Source organism: Zingiber officinale, chromosome 1A (assembly GCF_018446385.1).
Source record: "Zingiber officinale cultivar Zhangliang chromosome 1A, Zo_v1.1, whole genome shotgun sequence".
Classification (NCBI taxonomy): Eukaryota; Viridiplantae; Streptophyta; class Magnoliopsida; order Zingiberales; family Zingiberaceae; genus Zingiber; species Zingiber officinale.
Genome location: NC_055987.1, coordinates 74,517,384 through 74,534,260, shown reverse-complemented (window position 1 = coordinate 74,534,260; position 16,877 = coordinate 74,517,384). Strand labels below are relative to the sequence as shown.

Below are 16,877 nucleotides of genomic sequence, written 5' to 3'. Positions count from 1 at the left end.
CTCTCTCTCTCTCTCTCTCATATAGCTAAATTGAACTTTCACTACGTACTGTTGATCGAACTCAAATGATTTCAACAAGTAAATCCAATTATTTTCCATCCTCAACCTGATTGAGTGGACATCAGTATTGGCTTGTAGTGCTAACAAACTCCATCGCGTTGTAAAATACATATGGATAGTCTTCGGACTTTGTTGGGAATAGATAGCTTGATGATGCAGCTTCAACAATATAATAACTAATCCATCTCCATCCTTATCTGGACTTAAATGCTCCACGAGATTCCTTCCTCCATATTCACATTGCTGTCTAATCAAAGATTAAACTAATGTGACGACGGAAGGAGATAATTATGATAATTATGCAATAAAGCAATTGGTGTGTAGATACTACTTTAAAAAAACATTGAAAGATGTATCGGAAAATGAAAAACAAAGGACAGCTAATTTTTTTTTTTTTTGTTATCCATTAAGTTAACAATAGGGCTATTAAAAATAAATTTAATATGATTTAATCTGAATCCATCTAAAAAAAATAAAATAAGGTTTAGGTCTAATATTTTTAAATTTGGATCAAGTTTAGGTGGAAGGATTTTTAAGTTGAAAATTTTTAAATTAATTTTGGATTAGATTCGGGTTGATCCTAGATTGATCTGAATTTAATATTTAGTGAATTTTTTAACATTAAATTAAATTTTATTTTTAAAATTAAGATATTTTTATATATATTAATACTAATGTTAGTATGATAATGATAAAACATTGAGATAAAAATGATAAATTATAAGGAAAATAATTTAAAAAAAATCATTTTAAATTAAATTTTCAGATTATTCGGATCGGATTTGGGTTGGTTGAGTTTGGATTCGGATTTAAAGATTTCGAATTGAATTTTGGTTCGGATTGAAATTTTTTTTAAAAAAAAAATCCAATGCGATCCAAATTCGATCGGATCCACCTAAATTGAAACCCTTAATTAATAGGATGTTTGGATGCACGAAATTCTCATTAATGTGGTGTTTAAAAAAGAATTTATTACATATCATTAATTTTTAGACTCGAATTCATAACTCCTAAGTCACAACACAATCATTTTATTATTCAATGAACTAAACATAAAGCAATCAATTAAGTCTGAGTATTATAATTATAAACACCACCTATATATATTCTTGTTGCGCTCTCAAACAAATAAAAGAAATATACAGACGTAGAGATGTTTGATATGGAACTACGCTTGCAGATGTTGCTTTGCTTGTGCTTGACAGGAGTGTGCACCTTGATTTTGTATTGGTATTATATCGTTTGGTTGAAGCCACAAAGTATCCTTAGAAAGCTGCGGCAGCAAGGAATAGTAGGCCCTCGACCTTCATTTCTCTTTGGAAATTCAAAGGAAATAAAGAGGCTTCAAATGGCAGTAAATTCTCGAGGAGGACACGAAATAAAGCATGGATATACTCCCACGGTGTTTCCATACTTCGACAAATGGAGGAAAGACTATGGTGATTTCTGAGTTTTGCTTATTCTCTATACTTGCATATACTATATATCATGCATTTATATTTACCTTCGCATAGAACAGTTAATTATCAGCATGAATTTTTCATGCAGGTCCAGTATTTAGCTACTCGGTCTGCAATGTGGTCGCCTTGCATCTCTGCCAGACAGATTTAATTAGGGAAATAAGCCTTTCTTCATCTTTAAGCTTGGGAAAGGCTTCTCACCAGAAGAAGACACATGAACTTCTCTTCGGTCAAGGCATTCTAAAGTCCAGTGGAGAAGTTTGGGCTCGCCAAAGAAAAATTTTGGCACCAGAATTCTTCTCTGACAAAGTCAAGGTAAACTCCATTTTTTTTTTTCCATTTTTTATTTCGTTATAATTGGAAGTCATGGAAACATGTGTATAAAATAGAAATTGTAAATGCAGGGGATGGTGGATTTGATGGTAGATTCTGCAAGTTCACTGTTGGCGTCATGGGAGGAAACGTTGCGTGGGCAAGGAGGAAGTGTAGAAATAGAAGTAGAAGAGGAGTTGAGGTGCTATTCGGCAGACGTTATTTCAAGAACATGTTTTGGCAGCGATTATGTCCAAGGGAAGGATATCTTCTTGAAGTTGAGAGAACTCCAAGAGAATGTTTCAGCATCAAATATTTTTTCTGAAATGTTTGGTTTAAGGTAATTAATCAACTTTTTTTTAATATAAAGGTAGTACCTCATCATTAATTACTTAATCTTCTACTCCTACTATTGTTATTGTTAAATATGTCAGATTTCTACCCACAAAACAAGCCCGGGAAGCGCGGAGACTAAACGAAGAGATTAAGTCCCTGATCACGAAAACAGTGGTGAGGCAGCGGGAAGTCGACGGAGGCGAGCAGAAGCAGCAAAACTTGCTGCAAGCCATCATAAGAAGCGCCGGCAGCGACGAAGCTAGTAGCTTCGTGGTGGACAACTGCAAGAACATTTACTTTGCCGGCCACGAGACGACGGCCGTCACCGCCTCATGGTGCCTCATGTTGCTGGCTCTGCACCCGGAGTGGCAGGCACGGGCGCGAGCTGAGGCGGTGGAGCTCTGCCGCCGTGGGCTGCTGGATGCCACTTCCCTTCACAAGATAAAGATCGTGAGTAAACAATTGAAATTTCCTAAATCACATAAATCAATTTGTCATCTGATTTATTTTTGTATTTTGCAATAAAATGCATTCTAATTATCATCATTGATTTCGTTTTTGCACATATCTACTGTGTTTTCCACTATGGTTTTGGTGGTAGTTAACCATGGTGATCCAAGAGACGCTGAGATTGTACCCACCTGGAGCCTTTGTGGCAAGAGAGACGCTGCAAGACATGGACTTTGGAGGCATTCACATCCCCAAAGGAGTGAATATCTTTATTCCAGTCTCCACTTTGCATCACGATCCCACCATTTGGGGGTCCGATGTGCTTGAATTCAAGCCGGAGAGGTTTTCAGGAGGTATCCTTAAAGCTTGTCGACTGCCACAGACATACTTGCCCTTTGGATTGGGCCCTCGAACTTGCCTCGGCCAACACTTTGCCATGGTTGAGCTGAAGGTTATACTCTCACTGTTACTTGTTAAGTTTAGCTTCACATTATCGCCAAACTACCGCCACTCTCCCATCTTAAGGTTGATTGTAGTGCCTGAATTTGGAATGCAGCTTCTATTGAAGAAGGCTTGAAAAAAAACAAAAAAATTTATGCGTATCTGTTGAAGATTGAGGTAGATTTCAAATTCACGTCAATCATAAGGAAAGCGTATAAATAATTGATTTGCATATGACCCAAGGATTATAATTAAAATTTTAAAAAATCATTTTAAAATAGTTTTAAAAAAATCTTAATGTTATCTACCGGTGTTAGAAGTCACCATTGATGGTGATCATGTCTGAAGGTGATGAGATGATGCACTGACTCTGATAGATAGTTGATCGACGAATAATAAGTTTCTTAAGATATGAAGAAAACTTCTCAACAATTTTGCGTATAGTCAAACGAGCCAACAAAGCGTTAGTGACCTAAGTCCGGGGTGGAAATCCCTGGCTAGGCCCTCCGACACTCAAGTCAGTCTCCTCTCTTGAAAATTGGCAAAAGAATAGTAACGAAAAATGCAGGAAAGTAGGGTTTCAAATGCAGTTGTTTGCGTTGAGTACATTGCCAATAAAGAGGATTGTCCATTTTATACCAACTTACATAACCTCTGCAATCATGAAATGGTCCCCGATTTGTTAGAGTTTGTTAGAAGATGAGAGAAGTACAACCTAGACGTTGTGCAATAATCTTCCGAGGAATTTTTTTTCTATCCCAGATGTACCTCCTTTGTCGTTTATAACATGGGTCCTTGATGAAATACTCAAAGGAGTGTATCGCTGTAATTGATTAATTAATGAAGAAGTTTCAAGGGAATATTTTCCGACAAGTTTGCTAGGTTGTCATAAGGTTGTTGACTACCTGTCTGCTAGATATATCTCGACCGGTCATTAAGCCGGTCGTATATTGAGAATACCCTCTATTGATTGTATCTCGGCCAGTCATTAAGTCGGTCATATATTGAAAATACCTTGTATTGAATATATCCCCGCTGGTCATTAAGTCTGTTGTATATTGAAAATACCTTCTGTTGAATATATCCACACCGATCATTAAGCCTGTTGTATATTGAGAATACCTTCTATTGAATATATCCCGACCGATCATTAAGACGATCGTATATTGAGAATACCTTCTGTTGAATATATCTCGGTTGGTCATTAAGTTGGTCATATATTGAGAATGCCTTCTATTGAATATATCTCAGTTGGTCATTTAGCCGGTCGTATATTGAAATTCTTATAAGGTTGAGTACCTTTAAAATTGATCGGGCTTTGGCCTATCAAGTGCACACAGACAACCTTATGTTCGTTCAGCTTTCGCTCGGCCGATTGTATGCTAAAAGCTTTAAAAAGTTAAATAACTTTAAGCTCGATCGGGCTTTACCCGATCGAGCATTCACAGACAACATTATGTTCGTTTAGCCTTTGCTACACCGATCATATTCTAAAAGTTTTATAAGGCTAAGTACCTTAAACCTCGATCGACCTTTGTCCAGTAGAGAGAACAAAGGCAACCTTATGTTCGTCCGGCCTTCACTCGGTCGATCGTATGCTAAGAGCTTTATAAGGCTAAGTACCTCTAAGCTCGATCAGGCTTTGCCCAGCCGAGCACACACAGGAAACCTTATGTTCATTCAACTTTTGCTCGGTCGATCGTATGTTAAAAGCATTATAAGACTAAGTACCTTAAGATCGATTGGGCTTTGCCCAGTCGAGCGCACACAGGCAACCTTATGTTCATTCGGCCTTCGCTTGGCCGATCGTATGCTAAGAGTTTTATAAGGATGAGTACCTTTAAGCTCGATCGGGCTTTTCCCGGTTGAGCACACACATGCAACCTTATGTTCGTTTGGCCTTCGCTCGGCTGATCGTATGCTAAGAGTTTTATAAGGCTAAATACCTTTAAGCTCGATCGGGTTTTCCTCAGTTAAGCACACACAGGTAACCTTATGTTAGATCAGGTTTATAACCGGTCTGTTGGTGCAATATCCCCTGGATCTGCTTGACCAGGTTGAGTAAGCTTGAGTCTTGATGGTTGGGTTTCGATGTTTGACAATATGTGGAGATTACAGATGCGATCGTCCGATTGGGGAGTTTGTTGGTGCAATTCCCCACTAGTCAAGGGATGACCAGTTTGATGTGAAGAGAAGTCAAGTAGGTCAAGGTTGACTGGATACTTGATTAGGAAAGTTCTAACTGGAGGTTAGGCAGTTGAAAGTTCTAGTGGGTGAAGCTAGGCAATTGGGAAATCCTGGTGAGTGAAGCTAGGTGAAAGACCTAATGAGTGAAGCTAGGCAAGTGAAAGTCCCGACGAGTGAAGCCGAGCAATGTGAAAGTCCTGGAGAGTGAAGCCAAGTAGATGGAAAGTCCTAGTGAGTGAAGCTAGGCAAATGGAAAGTCCTGGTAAGTGAAGTCAGGCAAGTGGAAATCCAGGTGGGTCAAGGTGGACCGGACACCTAGTATTAGGAAGTCCAAGTAGGTCAAAGGAGTCACTGGATACTTGGCATGAGGAAGTCCAGATGGGTCAAGAGTGACTAGACATCTGGTGGAAGTCCAAGTGGGTCATGGAGGATCGGACACTTGGCATGAGACGACAAGTCCAAGTGGGTCAAGGTTGATCGGACACTTGGTACAAAGAGAAAAGTCCAAGTGGGTCAAAGCATTGACCGAAGACTTGGTAAAGAAGTCCCAACAGGTCAAGGTTGACCGGATGCTAGGCACGAGGAGTTCCAACATGTCACGGTTGATCGAATGTTGGGTTTGGGTGCCCTAGACTTGAATCAGACAAGCTAGGGTTGGTCAATTTGATCAAGTGATCAAATTAGACCAAGTCCAATCGATCAACTGATCGATTGGGCACAGTGTTGCGATAAATGGCAGCCCAATCGATTAGCCGATCAATTGGGAGTTTAAATTGCGAGCACAGAATGCAACCCAATTGATTGATCGATCGATTTGGCACCACCAATCGATTGGTTGATCGATTGGGGGTTGGTTTTCTCGTGCGATTGCGAGGAAGCCTGAATCTATTGGTCGATCGATTTAATCCTCTCCAATTGATTGGTCAATCGATTGGATGTGACCGTTGCGAAGGAAGCGTCGAGTTTAAAGTCATCTTCTTCGCAGCGATTTGTAACTTCTTTCTCTCCACCTCTTGCGATTATCTCTCATAGGTTTACACCAGTTCTTGAAGTTTCTTGGAGTAAAATGTTGTTGTACTTCCAAGGTTAAGAGGCGTTCCACACATGAAGAAGAAGGTAGCTAGGGTTTTCATTTGTATAAATCTTGTAAGGGATTCTTTGTATTTGCTTCTTCTTTTCTTCTTGTTGTATTGAGAGGTTGTACAAGGCTTCTCCGCCTTTGGTAGTTACCGAAAAGGAGTTATTTCATAGTGGATGAGTGAGTGAGGGTCGTATAGTCACCTCTTCTTGAGGTGGATACAAAGTAAATCCCTTGTGTTAGCATTGTGAGAGTTACTTGAGTGTTTTCCGCTACAACAACATCATCAAATAAGCAACCGAAGTGCGACGAGCTATTCACACCCCCCTCTAGCTATAAATCGACCCTAACAAGTGGTATCAGAGTGAGGTCGCTCTTCACCAGAATCATTGCCGGAAAGGGCAACAAGCTAGTGGGAGAAGAAATTGGAGCAAATTTCAACAATTCAAAGACTTCATCAAAGACTCAACTTCAAGATGGAATTCTGAGATTGACTCGGTTTCGACACAAGGGTGCCTCCAAAATTCACATAAATGAGGTTCGATTCCTGGAAATCAAGAATAAAATATTTTCTTATGATGGACATAGAGCAATGGTTTGCTCTAATGGAAGGTCTCCAAGCTCCAACAAATAGCAAAGGCAAAATTCTCAAGAAGAGCAAGTGGAGATAAGGGCAAGTTCAAAGATGTGAGGCCAATGATAAAGTGACCAAGCTATTGGTCAATCTATTTCCTAGCCACCTCTTGAAGCAAGTGGGAGAATTTTTGAATATGCCAAGGAGCTATGGAACAAATTGGCTAAACTCCATGAGATCCCCTCCACTGCACCAAATCAAGAAGAGCCCAAAGAGGACGACTCATGGGATCAAGACCGAGATAAAGAGGACTCCGAAGTTGAGAGATGCTCAACTTCCGAAGAAGAAGTCCGAGAAGCTTCATCCTCAAAGGAGTGCAACCAAAAGAGCAAAGAGGGAGCATACTCTTTGTTTCATTTGAAAGAGGATGAAGGTGAAGAGGACTCCACCTCTAGGATTGAGGGGGAGCGTCATTCAATGACACCGGAGTAAGAAGAGGCTTCCACCTCCAGGTCAAGTGAAGAAGAAGAATATGGTACCACCTCTACAAATCAAGAAAAATCAAATGGAGGATCATGTGCCACCCCTACAAGCAAAGGTATAACAATTTCAATTGTTAATAATAAAAATCATATCATTTGCTTTGAGTGTAGGGAACATAGACACTATAAGAGTAAGTACCCCAAATTGGTCAAGAAGGACCAAGTGGTACCTAAAGGCGAGGAGAAGCCCAAAAAGACCGTCCCCGTGACAAAGAAGAGCAAAGAGCATATAGTGTGCTTCTTGTGCAATCAAAGAGGACATCACCAGAGTCAGTGTCCTAAGGGGAAGAAACCGGTCAAAGTCAAAGGAGAAAGCTCAAGTAAAGGGAGAGTTTCTAAAAGGGAACTCAAGGTATCATTTATTGAATCAATTCCTTTGACACATGATAAAAAACATGTTAGGTCTAGTTTATACCATTTTAATACTATTTATCATGAAAATAAAAGGAATGATAGAATTAAGAAAAAATATGTAACTTATCTGTGTTGGGTTCTTCGGGCCGCGAAAACCACTTTTCCGCGTCAGGGAAACCCCGAGTCACCCAAAGCCGTAGATCCGTGCAAAGATTTGTAAACAAAACTTTTCGAAAAACCTTTTCTTGTACGAGTTTGTAAAACCTTTAGATCTACACTAGATAAGGGTTATACCTTCGAAGCGTGCCTTTCGCTTATCCCGCTCGTCCAAGGAGTTGCCGGATCTCTAGACCGTCAAGCGCCGGTCCTCTAGAAGTATCCACACGGACACGTAGGTGGAGAAAACCTCACACAAAGGTGTGCTAGCACCTTGGTGAGATTCGGCCAAGCAAGGAGGAGCGGGAGAGGGAGAGCTTGAGAGGAAGATGGAGGAAGATTCACCACACTTGAATTGAAAATGAATGAAAATCAATCCCAATTCAAAAGTGGCCGGCCACTTCTCATCAAGTGTAACTCCCCATTAAATGCAATTAATGTGAAGTTAATAAGAAAATGGCTTTGTAACTTCCATGAGGTGGCACACCATGATGATGTGGAACATCATCATTGGTCCACCTAATGCCAACTCACCAATGAGGTGGAAAAGGGTCAAGTCAAAATTGACCTTTGGTCTTCCTTCTCTAGTCAAGTCAAACTTGACCCAATCTCTACCATGGTTGATCTAATCCAACCATTTGATTCGAGCCAACTTAATATAATGAATCTAATTCATTAAATTAAATTGATTTAATAAGTCATAATCTAAATTAGACTCATTAAATACATGACTCAACTTGAGTCGAACTCAAGTTAGCCCAATTAGGATTACTCTTAATCCAATTTTATTCATTAAATGAATCTAATCCTCTTGGTTCATCATATGAACCTAATCTCCATCTAATTGTCCTAAGTGTGTGACCCTATAGGTTCTTGTAACGTTGGCAATGCCCTAAACCCATTTAGGAGCATAAGTAATGAGCGGTATCTAGCAACACATCATTACTACCCAAGTTACAAGAATGTCGAGATCCGACATCATCTTGTGACTACTAATTGTGACTCCTCACAATATGTGACATTGTCCTTCTCTCCTAGACATCTAGATTGATCAATGTGAGGCATAGACCGTGTCATCCTCTAATCAATCTAAATATTGAACTCCAAGTAGACTCACTCGATCAAATGAGCTCAACATCTAATATTGACTCATTTGGGCATGGCCATGCACTTAGTGGTCTCATTCTATCAAGAATACCGATGTCGCTCCCGTCATATGGGAGGGATAGATTCCATCTACATCACTCACATCCCTCCGCATAATTTGTTACATACCCAGTAATCGCCTTTATAGTCCACCCAGTTACGGGTGACGTTTGACGAAACTAAAGTACATAACTCCTTATGTAGGGATCCATGGTGACTTCAGGTCTAAGGACTAATAGTCATACTAATAGCCACATGAGAAAGTATATGACACTCATATAACGATCCACGATACTTTCTCATGGCGGGTCATTCAGTATACATTCTCTAATGCATCCCCATGTGTCAGCTTGATATCTCTATATCCATGACTAGTGAGATCAAGTCATCGAGCTGACCTACATGCTAGTCTTATTGTATTAACATTGTCCCTGAATGCTAATACTCGACTAGGAATGATTTAGAGTAGTGTTCCCTATATCATCTCACTATCGATTCAACTAATCGATTGATATAGGTATGAACCTTCTACTCAAGGACGCTATTATACTTAGTCTATTTGGCACTAATATAAATAAGTATAATAACCAAACAAATGCCTTTATTAATATACAAGAGTATGATATACATGAGTCCATACAATCATCAAATGATTGGCTCTAGGGCTCTAACTAACAATCTCCCACTAGCACTAGTGCTAATCAGTATAGGCTCTAAGGCCTAAAGACCTAGTGTGACCATCATGCTTCCTCTGTGCCAAAGCCTTGGTCAAGGGATCTGCGATGTTAGCCTCTGTAGGTACTCTGCAAATCTTCACATCTCCTCTATCAATAATCTCTCGAATGAGATGGAAGCGCCGTAGTATATGCTTGGTCTGCTGGTGTGAGCGAGGTTCCTTCGCTGTTATAGCTCCATTGTTGTCACAATAGAGCTCAACTGGTCGCGATGTTAGGAACCACCCCAAGTTCAATAATGAACTTGCGGATCCAAATCGCCTCCTTTGCCTCAAGCAATATACTCGGCTTCATTGTAGAATCAGCCATCTGATCATGCTTGAACTCTTCTAGTGACAAAGACCACCATTAATGCAAAATACGAACCCTGACTGCGATCGGTAATCATCCTGATCGGTCTGAAAGCTGGCATCACTGTAACCCTTTACAGTTAGCTCATCATTGCCTTCATATATCAAGAAATATTTTTTAGTCCTTCGTAAGTACTTAAGAATATTCTTGACCGCTATCCAGTGACTTTCATCTGGATCTGACTGGTATCTGCTCGTCATGCTCAAAGCATACGAGACATCAGGTCGAGTACACAGCATGGCGTACATGATCGATCCTATGGCTGAGGCATAAGGGATCTGATCCATGCGGTCTCTCTTCTCTCTAGAAGAGGGACCTTGAGTCTTCGAAAGACTCACGCCATGTGACATCGGCAGAAATCCCTTCTTGGAGTTCTGCATGGCAAACAGAAGGAGTACCTTGTCAATATATGTACTCTGACTTAGGCCAAGCAATCTCTTAGATCTATCTCTATAGATTTGTATCCCAAGAATGCGGGATCCCTCACCTAGGTCCTTCATTGAGAAGCAACTCCCTAGCCAGGTCTTGACAGACTGAAGCATAGGGATGTACTTCCCAATGAGTAGTATGTCATCCACATACAATATGAGGAAGACAACTATATCCCCTACAACCTTCTTGTAGACACAAGGCTCATCTTCGTTCTTAATGAAACCAAACTGTTTGATTGCATCATCAAAACGAAGATTCCAGCTCCGAGAAGCTTGCTTTAATCCATAAATGGACTTATGCTGCTTGCATACTCTGCTAGTATACTGTGGATCTACAAAACCCTCAGGTTGTGTCATGTACACATCCTTAAGTAGGTTTCCATTCAGAAACGCGGTTTTGACATCCATCTGCCATATCTCATAGTCATGGTAGGCTGCAATAGCAAGCATGATCCGAATGGACTTAAACATCGCTACTGGAGAAAAAGTTTCATCATAGTCAATACCATGAATCTGCTTGAAACCTTTAGCTACCAAGGGACCCTTATAAATAAGTCCATCCATGTCAGTCTTTCTCTTAAAGACCCACTTACACCCAATGGGTTTTACCCCTTCAGGTGGATCAACCAAAGTCCATACTTGGTTGGTGTACATGGATTCCATTTCGGATCTCATGACTTCTAGTCATTTCTCGGAATCTGGTCTTATCACAGCTTCCTGATAGGTGGTAGGCTCATCCTCTATGAGCACAATGTCATCATGGTCAGACAAGAGAAATGAGTATCTCTCAGGCTGACGACGTACCCTATCAGACTTGCGAAGAGGTATGTCTACTTGAACTGGTTGTTGTTCCTCAACTCCTTGTGGAACAACATCATCCACAACACTTTGTGGTTCCAGTTCAATTTCCATCGAGGCATTAGTGCTATTGTTCGCATCTTGAACTTCTTCAAGATCGAACGTGCTCCCACTAGTCTTTCTAGAAACAAAGTCCCTTTCTAAAAAGACCCCAGTCTTTGCCACAACCACCTTGTGCTGACTGGGAATGTAGAAGTAATATCCCTTAGTTTCCTTGGGATATCCGATAAAATAGCACTTGTCGGATTTGGGTCCTAACTTGTCTGAGACTTGACGTCGTACGTAAGCCTCACAACCCCAAATCCTCATGAAAGACACCTGGGCATCTCTCCCAGTCCATATCCTATATGGTGTCTTTATCACGGCCTTTGATGGAACTCGGTTGAGTATGAAAGCTGCCGTGTCTAGAGCATATCCCCATAGATATGTCGGAAGATCTGTGTGACTCATCATAGATCGTACCATATCTAATAAGGTACGATTCCTTCTTTCGGATACACCATTCCACTGTGGTGTTCCAGGAGGAGTGAGTTGAGATAAAATCCCACACTCAGCTAAGTAGTCACGAAACTCATGGCTTAAGTATTCACCACCTCGATCTGATCGAAGTACCTTAATACTCTTGCCAAGCTGGTTCTGTACTTCATTCTTAAATTCTTTGAACTTTTAAAAGGATTCAGACTTATGTGTCATCAAGTACACATAACCGTATCTACTGAAATCATCAGTAAATGTGATGAAGTACCTATAACCGCCTCTAGCAGCTACATTGAAAGGGCCACATACATCACTATGTATCAGTCCTAACAAATCAGTTGCTCTCTCGCTATGCCCACTAAAGGGCGTCTTGGTCATCTTGCCTCGTAGGCATGACTCGCATATCTCATATGATTCTAAATCAAATGAGTCCAGCAAACCATCCTTATGGAGCTGGGATAAGCGCTTGTCATTTATATGACCTAAGCGACAGTGCCAGAGGTAGGTTTGGTTCATGTTATTTGACTTGAACCTCTTGGTACTTATGTTATAGATAGGGCTCTCAAGGTCTAGAATATAGAGTCCGTTTATTAATGGTGTACTACAATAGAACATATCTTTTAAATAAACAGAACAACATTTGTCTTTTATTATAAAAGAGTATCCTTTCTTGTCTAAACAAGAAACTAAAACTATGTTCTTAGTAAGAGCAGGCACATAACAACAATCATCTAAATCTAGTACAAGCCCAGAGGGCAGAAACAGCTGATAAGTTCCTACAGCAACAGCAGCAACCCGTGCTCCATTGCCTACTCGTAGGTCCACCTCGCCCTTTGCCAATGCTCTGCTATTTCTCAGCGCCTGCACATCAGTACAAATGTGAGAAGCACATCCAGTATCTAATACCCATGATGTAGAAATAGATAGATTGACTTCTATAACATATATACCTGAAGTGGAAGTCTCACTTCGCTTCTTCTTAAGATCCTCCAAGTATACCTTGCAGTTCCTCTTCCAGTGCCCGGTCTGACCGCAGTGGAAGCAGGTAGCATCCTTGGCGACCCCTCCTTTAGGCTTCAGTGCCTTGCCTTTGCCCTTGGTTTGGGACTTTCCCTTACCTTTGGGCTTGCCCTTGCCCTTGTGCTTCTGGACCATCAGAATGGGCTTAACCTTCTTAAGGTTAATCTCAGCAGTTCGTAATATACTAAGTAGCTCGGGCAGTGTCTTGTCAATCGCGTTCATGTTATAGTTGAGAACGAATTGACTATAGCTATATGGCAAGGACTACAAGATCAAGTCAGTGGCCAGCTCTTGGCCAAGTGGGAACCCTAGTCTTTGTAGGTTCTCTATGTACCCAATCATCTTGAGTACATAAGGACCTACAGGAGCCCCGTCTGACATCTTGCACTGAAACAGTGCCATCGAGATCTCAAATCTCTCATGCCTCGCTTGTCCCTGATATAGTTGGCGAAGATGCTCAACCATATCAAAAGCGCCCATCAACTCATGTTGCTTCTGAAGCTCTGAGTTCATGGTCGCGAGCATTAGACAGGACACATCTAATGCGTCGTCTTGATGCTTCTTGTAAGCATCTTTGTCGGCTCGCGGGGCATTGGCAGGAGGAGCCTCCGGAATGGGCTGCTCCAGAACGTACAACTTACTCTCCTGGGTGAGAACTATTCTCAAGTTCCTGTACCAGTCCAGGAAATTCGCTCCGTTGAGCTTGTCCTTCTCAAGGACAGATCGCAGGGAGAAGGAATTCGTGTTCGACGTCATGGTTATCTACAACAGAAAATTTGCAGAAATAAATATCATATTCTTTAAAAATCATTTAATTAGGCCTTTAATTAAATGATGCTCCCACTGAATTCTATAATTCTTGTGGGACAAGATCCACATCATACTAACCCTTGAGTTAGCTTTGGCTAATACGCCCAAGACTTAGTATGATCGGTAGGTAACGATTACCAATTACATCTCTATGCAACTCTTGTTTATAGAATCAATATCCGCATTTATATTAAAACTCGAGTTAGCTTTGGCTAATACGCCCGAGAGTTAATATAGATGTGATTTTGACCTATCTTTCCAACTATTGGAAGAATGCCTATAGTTGACTCGATCCAACCGAGTAACTATGAATACTCAATCTAATTGAGTTTGTATTCACCCATGCGTTGATAGACGGGACGAAGATTGTCCCTCCGTACCCTACCAAGATAATATGTATTGCTCTGCTTTGGCAGATTCAACAATACATGTGATCGAGGTAGTGATAGGTATCACGGCACGGTTAGGCATTAGAGTTGAGTCGATTGAGATCTAATCTAATCGAAAGGGATGCATCTTGTGCACGACTTAGATCTAATCTAATCGCAAGGGTGCATCATGTGCACGACTTAGATCTAATCTAATCGTAAGGCACTATTTAATTAACTACTTATTAAATATGTATCACATACACAAGCAATTAATTAATCTATTTGTGATTTAGTCATGGCCCTACTACGATCTTCTCAAGCCAATGAGAAAATTGATTGGTCAACCTAGGGTCAACAGCTTCTTCAAGCTCCTCCCTTTGACCACCTTGTGTTGCTCGTGCCCGCCTCGGAACTCCGTCTCGTGTGGACCCTCCACCGCTCCAATTTGTACATTACAATTTGAAACTCGAGTTACATTCGAGTCTAAATCTAATTTACAACAAGAATATAAGAGAAGGCACGACGCGTAGGTCGCGAATAAATAAAAACATACAACACGCGCAAACACATAACGACACGCAGGCCGTATTATGAATTACAACACAACCAATCATATTGACTTTTTGGGCCATGACTATCACAAAATTTATATATAATTCAAAATTATATATTTTCATAATTTTCTATAATTTTAAAATTAATTTTTAAAATTTTCACGAGTAAAATTTCCCGGCGGTCCCGTTTAGCGGTTTCGGGCGCAATCGAATCCCCTTGCAGGGCCAGGGGCAGCGCCCCTACCCGCGATCTAACCATCGCGAGGGTTCCTTATCGATCTAACAGCGCCTAAACCCGCTGTCCCAAAATGATTTTGGGGCGAGACTTTGCCGTTTGGAAAAATCTTCCCAGCGATTTCGGGTGCAACCGCGGAGCAAATCCCCTTGCGGGGTTAGGGGCAGTACCCCTACCCACGATCTAACCATCGTGAGTTGCTCCTTTGCGATCTAATGGCACCCGACCCCGCTGTCCCAAATGTATTTGGGGCAAAACGAAGCCGTTTAAAAGAAAACTTTCCGGTAGCCGAAGCCTACAAGTGCCAAGACACTTGTGCTTCGCTTCTACGGAAAAATTACTCATAAAAACTCTAAAAACTCAATTTTTTACAGAAAATCAGAGAAGGTATATTTTTCATAAAAAATACAAACGAACTCGTACAAGTCTTTGCACGTGGCTCTGATACCACTGTTGGGTTCTTCGGGCCGCGAAAACTGCTTTTCCGCGTCGCGGAAACCCCGAGTCACCCAAAGCCGTAGATCCATGCAAAGATTCGTAAACAAAACTTTTCAAAAAACCTTTTCTTGTACGAGTTTGTAAAACCTTTAGATCTACACTAGATAAGGGTTATACCTTCGAAGTGTGCCTTTCGCTTATCCCGCTCGTCCAAGGAGTTGCCGGATCTCTAGACCGTCAAGCGTCGGTCCTCTAGAAGTATCCACACGGACACGTAGGTGGAGAAAACCTCACACAAAGGTGTGCTAGCACCTTGGTGAGATTCGGCCAAGCAAGGAGGAGAGGGAGAGGGAGAGCTTGAGAGGAAGATGGAGGAAGATTCACCACACTTGAATTGAAAATGAATGAAAATCAATCCCAATTCAAAAGTGGCCAGCCACTTCTCATCAAGTGTAACTCCCCATTAAATGCAATTAATGTGAAGTTAATAAGAAAATGGCTTTGTAACTTCCATGAGGTGGCACACCATGATGATGTGGAACATCATCATTGGTCCACCTAATGCCAACTCACCAATGAGGTGGCAAAAGGTCAAGTCAAAATTGACCTTTGGTCTTCCTTCTCTAGTCAAGTCAAACTTGACCCAATCTCTACCATGGTTGATCTAATCCAACCATTTGATTCGATCCAACTTAATATAATGAATCTAATTCATTAAATTAAATTGATTTAATAAGTCATAATCTAAATTAGACTCATTAAATACATGACTCAACTTGAGTCGAACTCAAGTTAGCCCAATTAGGATTACTCTTAATCCAATTTTATTCATCAAATGAATCTAATCCTCTTGGTTCATCATATGAACCTAATCTCCATCTAATTGTCCTAAGTGTGTGACCCTATAGGTTCTTGTAACGTTGGCAATGCCCTAAACCCATTTAGGAGCATAAGTAATGAGCGGTATCTAGCAACACATCATTACTACCCAAGTTACAAGAATGTCGAGATCCGACATCACCTTGTGACTACTAATTGTGACTCCTCACAATATATGACATTGTCCTTCTCTCCTAGACATCTAGATTGATCAATGTGAGGCATAGACCGTGTCATCCTCTAATCAATCTAAATCTTGAACTCCAAGTAGACTCACTCGATCAAATGAGCTCAACATCTAATGTTAACTCATTTGGGCATGGCCATGCACTTAGTGGTCTCACTCTATCAAGAATACCGATGTCGCTCCCGTCATATGGGAGGGATAGATTCCATCTACATCACTCACATCCCTCCGCATAATTTGTTACATACCCAGTAATCGCCTTTATAGTTTGACGAAACTAAAGTACATAACTCCTTATGTAGGGATCCATGGTGACTTCAGGTCTAAGGACTAATAGTCATACTAATAGCCACATGAGAAAGTATATGACACTCATATAACGATCCACGATACTTTCTCATGGCGGGTCATTCAGTATACATTCTCTAATGCATCC

At 40.9% G+C, this 16,877-nt stretch overlaps 1 protein-coding gene across 1 annotated transcript; it reads left to right on the top strand.

Annotated features, from left to right (window-relative positions):
* The first annotated feature begins 1,177 nt into the window (after positions 1-1,177).
* Positions 1,178-3,220, top strand: LOC122026283 (cytochrome P450 714B3-like). The gene is made up of 5 exons (XM_042584954.1): positions 1,178-1,499; positions 1,609-1,835; positions 1,925-2,172; positions 2,267-2,618; positions 2,770-3,220. The coding sequence occupies exons 1-5, from the start codon at positions 1,214-1,216 to the stop codon at positions 3,193-3,195; spliced, it is 1,539 nt and encodes a 512-aa protein (XP_042440888.1). The 5' UTR covers positions 1,178-1,213; the 3' UTR covers positions 3,196-3,220.
* The last annotated feature ends 13,657 nt before the right edge of the window (positions 3,221-16,877 follow it).